This window comes from Hyalella azteca, unplaced genomic scaffold (genome assembly GCF_000764305.2).
Source record: "Hyalella azteca isolate HAZT.00-mixed unplaced genomic scaffold, Hazt_2.0.2 contig6048, whole genome shotgun sequence".
Classification (NCBI taxonomy): domain Eukaryota; kingdom Metazoa; phylum Arthropoda; class Malacostraca; order Amphipoda; family Hyalellidae; genus Hyalella; species Hyalella azteca.
The window spans coordinates 75,551-85,012 of record NW_025936220.1 but is presented as its reverse complement, the minus strand read 5'-3'; the positions used below and the strand labels follow the sequence as shown (position 1 = coordinate 85,012).

At 36.0% G+C, this 9,462-nt stretch overlaps 1 protein-coding gene across 1 annotated transcript; it reads left to right on the top strand.

Moving 5' to 3' along the window:
• The first annotated feature begins 428 nt into the window (after nucleotides 1–428).
• Nucleotides 429–8,677, top strand: LOC108678665 (dynactin subunit 2). Its single transcript, XM_018167126.2, has 9 exons — nucleotides 429–502; nucleotides 3,356–3,453; nucleotides 3,623–3,837; nucleotides 4,499–4,619; nucleotides 4,811–5,035; nucleotides 5,459–5,656; nucleotides 6,180–6,362; nucleotides 7,158–7,260; nucleotides 7,717–8,677. Exons 2-9 carry the CDS (start codon nucleotides 3,418–3,420, stop codon nucleotides 7,902–7,904), a joined length of 1,269 nt encoding a protein of 422 aa, XP_018022615.1. The 5' UTR covers nucleotides 429–502; nucleotides 3,356–3,417; the 3' UTR covers nucleotides 7,905–8,677.
• The last annotated feature ends 785 nt before the right edge of the window (nucleotides 8,678–9,462 follow it).

Genomic DNA, 9,462 nt, shown 5'->3' with positions numbered 1-9,462 from the left:
CGTCATTCGTCAGTCATGTAAAAATCCGGTCAAATGACACGATTTTAGATCTTCTGCGAACAAGGCACGAAAAGTAAAAGAATCGGCGATAGGCCACATCGGGCACATCAGGCCTACTGCCGCTCGTAACTGTCAAAATAGAAGATTTTAATTGTATGTTGAACACAAAATAAACTACACTTCAGCGCCGAGATCACTATGTTATGTTATATTTGCATATTCAAATGCTTTTTGTGACACATTCTGCTATATACATTTCCTGTGCCTAGATAATAAAAATAACAAAATATTCGTTCGTGTTCAAATATACAAATAAGTTCAATTGATCAGAAATGTTAGGAAACCTTATGGAGTAATCTGACATTTACTATACCAAGCTTCGTGCATCTCGCACCGTTGTGGACTCTGTCGAGGGACAGACATTCATTATTAGCCTTTGCTGCCTTTAGCCTACCGCAGAAATAGCCGTTGCTCTTGCTCGTTCGGTATCTAGGTAACTAAGGTAAGCTTTTCGACTTCAGTCCCATTCCGGTTGAGCCGTCGAAGTGCGAAAAAATATGGTGTTATTCCGTTGTGATAATTTTGGTTAAGCAAAACCGTGAGGACAACTGGACAAGTTTCGAGAAAATTGTGTTTAATAAAAATTTGATGCTGAGATTTTGTCAGTAATAAGAAGCACAATGGACTACAGTGCAATGTTTTATTGTGCAGCTCCACAGACCACAGTCATATTTGCAGAAGCTAAATGTCATTCAGAACCAACAGTCCAAGCCTAAATCTCTCAGAGCAGATGTCAGTTCCTCATCAGAAACATCTTCCCCTAACGGCCCAATAACCCCAACTGCAACTGATACAGTCTGATTTACTGGAAGGCGGCATTTTGCATTTGACATTCCAGGAACCAAGTTTTGTCACCCTCAAGGTCACCCTGTCTGTCCAACACCTCCACTCTGCTCTTTGGAGTTAGGTATCACACCCTAATAATGAAGGGAAGATCACAGCCTCACAGGACTTGCTTGGTCCAAAGTTTGGGCAGTGGCACTCCGGCAGGGTAATAAGGGACAGTCCTCCAATATTTTGTAGAAATGTTGTAGCAGCTAAACTTATCAAAGTATTGCAAAACTAAATATAATGGTGTAAAGTTACCTATTTTTATGTAGCATAAAGCAAGTTAAGAAATCATACATTAATTACTTCTAAAATATCCCTGAAAAAAAATGTGAAAAGTGAGATTTTGGAGAAGTACCAGGTACCTAGTAGGCTAGTACCTCAGCTAAGGTCTGTAGCAAAAAAAATTATTGTCATATTAAAAAATTTTACTTACATAAAAGTTGCACACTGGTGTTGGCTCAAAAACATGATTGACAGAATTTGCGTATCTCATTAAAAAAATAATGGTGGCCATTCTGATGGGGCAATAAGAAACCCCCCCAGGGTAATTAGGGACACCCCTTAAAATGCATTTACAGTAGAACCTTGGTTAGCAAAGGCTCCATTTAACAAAAAATCAATTAACAACAAAGAATTTTGATTACATTTACCTCTCTCAGTGAAAAAAATCACTTGATGAAAAATTAATGCATCATCAGTCATCACAAAATTGTGCATAGAATGTCATAGAAAGAATTGTGCTATTTGTGCACCAGACAACAAAGTATGTAAAGTAATTAACCTGAACTATAATTCATTTCTCCAAAAAACATGATGGTTGTCACTAAAATATTCCTTCCTGTTTCAGGTGTTTTTATGATCTTTTTTGTTATAGTGATATCACTTGACTCCATTAAAGTTGTGTGAAATTACAAGCTGTCCTGTAAGCTTACAGATACAGAAGAAATGCTACATGGCTGCTGATATGAAGCTTGCAATACACAAGGTTATTGTCAATGCTCAATGGCATGTCCATGGATACTGTAATATCACATCAATAATGTGGTAATGTATGAATGAATAAGGGAATATAATATCAATAAAGAAAAAACAAGTAAAAAGCACAGAAAATGTCATTCATTCTACATCTTCATCATCTACAAAGGAAGAGGAGGACTTCAGAGTACTGTTAGTAATGGATGAGTACACTCTGCGTGCTTCAAACATTTAAAAAAATTAAGTTTTCTTTCAAGTGTCTCCTATTACCCCATTCCCAGATTAATTCTGGAGGCTTTTATATTACGTCTAGCACCTTACAAATAGCATATGGAATTTTTTTGGCGATGCGATACAATAGCCCTTACAAAGACCGTTAAAATGAGCCCAAACTTGTTCATGAAATGTTTCATGGTAAGAAGTTATTAACATAAAATGCTCAAAACTGTCCCTTATTACCCCGTTTGACAGTATGCTTAGCTTAGCAGCAAAGCCTAATTTGACAATGTTGCTAAGATCAGGATTTTAGGCCAGGTGTAAAATGTTAATAGCATTGTTGAAGATTTCTTGGGGGCCTGCTGCGAAATTATAGTGAAGACAGGCTGTTTTTCAATCTTGAACTGTCTATAGTATTAATATGTTGACAATTTTCCCACTATGGTTGAACTTCTTAATATTGAGAAAATTTGCATGCTATTGTCTCAATGAATGCGCTTTATCTTTTGAGATTCTTTTCAGTAACCATTGCAGAATATAATTTTAATTGATATTATATTGAAGACTTTTGTTTAGATTCAAGGTGACATGTCTGAGTAGATCTATCTTAGAATACTTGTATACATGTTTGCTTTACATGGTTATTGCAAATTAAATTTTTTTTATGTAAGTATCTATGTATGTATGTGTAAGTTAGTGATATGCCTGATTCCTACTGAAAAACTATGTATATGTATATATATTTATATACTACTGTATCATATTATATAGAATTGTGTTCTCCTATTTTTTTGCATCAAAATAAGAAGTAATTATCTGTGTCCATAAAGGGTAATTCCTTTGTAATTTAACAACAAAAATGAAAGCCAATATGCATATACTATAATGAAAATTTGAGTTCAGAATTACCATAGTCAATTACATATTTATTGCACTTATGCTATGGGCTGTACTATGACATTGATTTTGTCTCTTCCCATTAGCTGTCCTTTTGCTATTCCTGTTGCTCAAACATTTCTGCATCAGGTCTAACTAGACTAATATGAAATGTAGAAATGCCTCTATGATAAAAAAGTGATGTTATCAAGGTTATGGTTATTCAAGAAAATATATTAGTTTACTAGATCAGAAACTATTCAGTTTTCCTAAAATTTGAAATCTCATTTACAAAACTGTCAGCTTTTATCTAGTTAATCTCACATGTGTGTCTGCTAACTCATAATAAATTACTCTTCCATTTATTTTTATTTAATTTTTTTTTGTGCCTTGACAGATTTTCACTGTTTGATTAAGTAATAAAAGAGCTTTGTAGTCTGTTTGGGACTTGTCATAAAAATGGCTGATCCAAAGTATGCTGGACTTCCAGGAATTGTAAGTAAATTTATCCACTTTTGTTCTTGTGCATTGATGGACATTACTACCACCATTTGTAAAAATCAATTTTAAGGCATAAAATAATTTGGTTGGTTTTGCTGAATTTAATTCTCGAATTTCTATCCCCTCTTCAAAGCTTATGCATATCAGTTTTTTTTCTTTTTAGGTGTATGACCAGCCAGATGTCTATGAAACTAGCGACCTACCCGAAAGTGAGCAGAATGAACGTGATGAAACACTTGAAGTCAGCGACGCTGTTGAAATACTGCATATTTCCACTAAAGAGGCCCACTGCAAGTTTGCTGACAAGTTACTTGATGCTTCCCGAGTGGATTTCTCTGATAGAATATCTGCAAAGCCTAGGACAGGCTATCAGGCAAGGTATATGTATATTATTTTTGCTGTTTGTTAAATAATAATTTTATATTCTTTTTAAAACACTTCTCTTTAACTTTACTTCTTGTTGTTTGTTTGTCTGTCAACTACAAATCTTATAATCAATATTTAACACACTTCCACCGTCCAATCGATTTGCAATTTTGCCCACTTGCATAAAGTCCACGACAATCCATGCCAGAAGACAGACAATGCTTTGACAGAATTAATAATTTTGAAAATTTAAATTTTTCTAGATTATAAAGTTTTTTAAATTAAATTTTTTTAATATTCAAAAATTAAATAATAAATTCATTGTACATGTGTAACATCAGAAACACTGGATTCTTTAGAAGTGTTATCTTTAAAAAGTAATTTTTAAACGCATATTATTCCCAGGCTAGTACATTATTGTTAATTTGAACTGCATTCATATCCTGCTAAGTCTTCCCTAACTTGAAATCTGCTTGCCTTTTTGCAATCAATTAATATAAGATCAAAGTCAATTACAAATTTTCCAGTTCCTCAGTCATTTTGGTTCATACTTCAACAATTGTTATTAATGCTTCATTAGAATATTGTTCCAATGTGAATACCTGGTAATTTATTTTTATATGGCAGAATTCAACAATATTATGTTATCACTCTACACAAATTTTCACATCAGACGAATTGAATGGGATATTGCTGGTGAGTCAGATGAGAAGGAGACCATTGTGCAGCGCTACAACCGCCTCATGTGTGAAGTAAATCAGCTACAAGAGGACCTACAGCAGATTAAAGATTCGGTAGTATAAACCACGATAAGAATATATATTTGTCCAACAATGATACAAAAAATATTATAGGCTTGAGGAAATTATAAATATTTTTTTCCTTTTTGGCTAGCTTTTTTGTTCATCAATTGTGGCTCAATAATTTGTAAAATTAATTCTAATATTATTGTCAATAGTTTAAATGAGATTAAAACTTTTTTCAGGGTAAAGAAGAGATTCCATTTGATGGCAATGAAGCAGAAGGAAGCCAGGCAAGCACTGTCTCAGCAGTTCAGCTAGAAAGGCAGGTGGAGCAGCTGCAGTCCCAGCTGCTTGGTGTGCAGCTGGAGAAGCAACTGGGTTCTGATGTGGTGGAGGGCATTCAGAACCCTCCTTTAGCTTCCTACAAGCGACTCACGGCACTCATTGAATCTCTTAAACACGTTAAAGTTAGTTGCCTGAACTTCAACATATACCTAGAAATTTTTTCAGCAAAGGTTGCTCTGGTATATGCTTGTAATGTTAAAGTAACAGTCTAAGTCAAACTGCAGCTTTTTTGTACATTTGTGCGATTTTTTTGTGTTGGCTATCATTCATGTGATGATAATATGAAGATAGTACCGGTATATAGGTACATGTGAAAGACATTTAGTTGCCTCACAGTCATGCTGTAACCTGTACACCTGCAACTTTTGACTTCATTTTTTATACACGTTACAGACTTTTGTGTAGTACCTTTCTAGGAATTAGTTAAATTGTTACTTCATCATTATTATGCTATTGCCTCAAATTTTATTCAACGAAATTTTAATTTTTACAACAATGTGATTAATTTTCATCTAATTTTGGTTTTACTTGTCAATTAATTTCAGAACGCCGGCACCACGAGCAGCTCAACTAAAGCTGGCACCTCTAAGACATCAGACAACGAGACTAAACCCAGCGACATTACCTACCAGCTCTTCTATTCTCCTGAGGTGGCCAAGCTTAACCAGCTCGGTCCTGCTCTGCAGCTTGAAAAACGGATCGATCGCCTAGAAAAACTGCTCGGCAACGATCAAGAAAAAATGGTAGTAAAACATTTTCATTATGCATGCTTGAAATGTTGGCAAGCATACAAGTCCTTCTGCAGTAAAACGTTCCATAAAATAAGGAATTTTAATGGTTCAAGTCTTAATCGTCATTTTCAATTAACTTGTTATTTCATGTTTTTCAATATTTCTGTTAAGATAACCAAGCTTCACCTAAAAAACTTAGAAGAACTGATTATAAAGGTTAGGCTGGAATATATTTTTGGATGGTAAGACGTGTTACGATTATTTTTAATGATTAAATTCCTCGTTTATTCGTCATTTTCTTATAATCAACATTATTATTTTTGTTCAACATTATTATTTATTTTTTTTTTTTTTGAAGCAGAGCTTGCTGGTTATATGATCGTTCTCATTTTATGTATTTAAATTGAAAATATACTGTATTGTGCTTGAAACATATAACTATGCAGGTTATACCTAGCAGTAAAGCATATTCGAACAGTGCATGCCAAATTAGTGCACAATATAACATGTAAATTAAGTGCATTGTAATATCCAGAGTCGGCTGTGGTCGTGGACGCGCGAAGGCAGCGTGCTGGGCGCCGTGACGGCCCTGGGCCAGCGCCTCGCCTTGCTCGAGCCCGCGCAGCTCGACCACATCGAGGGGAGACTGCACGCTGTCCACACCAAGATGAACGCCATCGCAGAGAAAGCCGAGCAGTCGCCCGAAAAGGACGCTAAAGTACGTGCAATGCCGCGCTGTAGCAACAGATGTGAATCATGTGCCTATTTATTATTATTATATAGACCGATAAGGACGCTAAAGTACGTGTAATGACGCACTGTAGGCGCAGATGTGCATTATGTGCCTATTTATTACTATTGTATAGACCCATAAGGACGCTAAAGTACGTGTAATGCCGCGCTGTAGGATCAAAAGATGTGTAGTATGTGCCTATTTCTTATTATATCGCCCGATAAAGATGCTTAAGTGCTTGCCTCGCAATGCCGCTTTGTAGGCGCCTAAGATGAAAAATTTGTGCATATAATGCATGTCGTATTTACTTAAGTTAAGAAAACATTGTGTCAAGATTATCCTTGTAAAATTTTGTGTACTCTTGACCGAAGATTTCTTCCAATAAGGCTCTCTGTCACTAGAATAAGAGACTTGACATAATAAGACAGTACCATAATAAGGTACAAGACTGAAGACGACATATGTTAGTCTTCACTTTCTGTGACTCAGAATCACTTGCAAGTAAAGGGGTACCTAGTTGTAGGCTTGGTTAAACTCGAAATATTCAGGGCGGCTCATTTTCCTTTTACCATGTCAAACAATTATACCATGCCCCCTCAAAACATGATGAATAGTCGTGCAATTTTCTTCCCCGCTCGCGTTAAAGAGTTGAAATATTATTGTTATGCGTTCCCGGTCACGGAACACATAACAATTGGAACAGGAGTCACGGAAGTTCGTGCATTTAAGCTCCCATACTAGAGACATGGATATAGATTGACCATGTGGTTGCCGGCGCAGGTGCACGAACTGCACGAGCTTATGCAGAAGTGCGACGTGATGTGCTGTGCTCTGCCTGAGGTGGTCGAGAGGCTCGTCGCGCTACAGGGGCTCCACAGCGAAGGTACGTTCACAATCAATGAACTTGAAGGGTTCACTGAATTTCACAATCTATGAAGGTACTATCAAAACTTGCTAAATGAAGGTAGCCGCCTATTACTCGTCTGTGATTGGTGGATCTAGTTTGAATTGAGGTCAGTTGTTGATTGACAGAGTTCATACTCGTAAATATTTCACGTAATTAGTCCCCAAAAGCATCAGTGTGGATAAAAGATGTTTTTCTGTAATGCGAGTTCCCAAAGTTTTGGAATTACAGGATACATGCTCATGTTATTTAACCAACTATGAACTGAGAAAGGGACAAAACTTCTGGCCCATGCTGACAAGCTAACAACATGACAAAATATCGCCATTGTAATACAAGTTGAACAAATCCTAAACATTGTTTTGCATCCCGGGTTTTATTCATATAAGGATAGAAAATTATTTACGAATTTATCTGAGTAATTTATTTTTGCAGCATCCCAGTTCCGCCGCACGCTGCAGCAGCTCGAGGTATCGCAGACTCAGCTGGCATCAAGCCTAGGAAACAATGAACAACTCCTGAGCTCCGTGAACGAAAAGTTCGCTGATAATCTCGCTGTTATCAACGACAACATTGCCAGCCTTGACGCCCGGATAGAAGCACTCAATAAGGCTACAAAGTGAGGTTTTTGTATCAGGTATTAACCATATCCGGCAGTGGGCGCTCATGCAATCTCTTATTCTATTCTACGTTCCTCTCATTATATTGATGGCTTTTATCTTTTCACACGAGTACAGCATAATCTTCACCTTAAGTACTACGCGTGGTTATTCGTTGCTTGCTTCATCATGTAGAGTATAAGTACTGCAGCTTTAACTAGATCATTTCATTGTTTTATCAACACCAGATCGACCTTAGTAGAGAAAAGTTTATTGAGTAGGTGAAAATAAAGCAAAACTTGATCAATGCATTATGATGCGTAAGTTTTTTCTAATTGGAGGTTGTACGTAAATTTTGTAAGCTAAAAGCGTCTTGCTAGTCTGCACGCATAACTTTTTTATCTATTAAGCGTGAATTTGAGCTTTTATTAATTATTGATTTTAATATGAAAGAGCGCTTGATAACCGCTAAAGTTGCACTAATATAACCTGTAGAACCTATACTCTTATTTCATAATGTAACTTGATCTAAAGCTTAATGAAAATAGACATTCAAGTACCCATATACCTGGTAAGAGCTCTGCTGTGGTTAGAAGGTGTACAGGATTTCCGAGAGCGCCTTAAATCCTCAATGGTTCTTTTTTAAATTGTGGTTTAAAATAAATTTATATTTATGTTCCCTAGATAAGTTCACCCATCATTATCGTCTCCTATTCGTTGAAACTATATTATGAAATCAAATTTTGTACACACGCTTATTTATTTTATTCGTTCGATAATACAGAAATAACATTTCTCGTGCCACTTTAATTATCTCCTGGAAAAAGATCCAAAGTAGTTAAGTATCTTCAATAAGCAGTTAACGATGCCCTGATATTTAGGAAGATGCTCTCCATCCATCCAGCGGCACTTCCAAAACGACACAAGAATTCTTGAAGTTAGTGCAAATGATACAAATGTCATATTGTGAATTTTTATTTCATACCACGCAGGAAATCTAATTACTAATCACGCGACAAACTCGAATTTTTCGTATAAATCGAAGTACCAACCAGTATCGCATCAATGACCAACATTGCCATTGGAATTCGTATAACAATTTTACAACGAGCCCTACATTCTTTTTCTGTTTTTATAAGATCGGCAAAATTAATCTGGTTGATTCTAAATATTTTTTTATAGTAACTGTGACTGGGACTGGCAACACTAAAGATGACGCAGGCACCGTGACGCGCTTACTTGTAACTTGAAGCATCGGCGGTAAATTATTGAGATTTAGGAGATGCATCGCTTGATGCGACACAGCGAACGATATACAGAATGATGGAGTATAGTTTCACAACCACGTGGATTTAAATGACGTTTTAAAATTATAACTAATATTGCACACAGTTGGAGGAGAGATACAAATTGCAAATAATTAGTTCAATTAAAATCACCACATTAAACGAAGATTTGTATTTATAATTACATATCGTTTCAATTCAGCACCACTTTGAGTTGACATCCACAACAGCATAAATCCCCGAGTACGAGAATATTTTTTGTAAAAGTACAATTGCACATGTCTGACTAAATAGGA

What these genes read in the sequence shown, in the direction of transcription:
- LOC108678665 (XM_018167126.2), top strand. Translation starts at nt 3,418, where the DNA reads ATGGCTGATCCAAAGTATGCTGGACTTCCAGGAATT. An exon ending in TACAGCAGATTAAAGATTCG is followed by an intron (nt 4,620 to 4,810) that starts GTAGTATAAACC and finishes AACTTTTTTCAG; the next exon opens with GGTAAAGAAGAGATTCCATT. An exon ending in ACAGGGGCTCCACAGCGAAG is followed by an intron (nt 7,261 to 7,716) that starts GTACGTTCACAA and finishes TTATTTTTGCAG; the next exon opens with CATCCCAGTTCCGCCGCACG.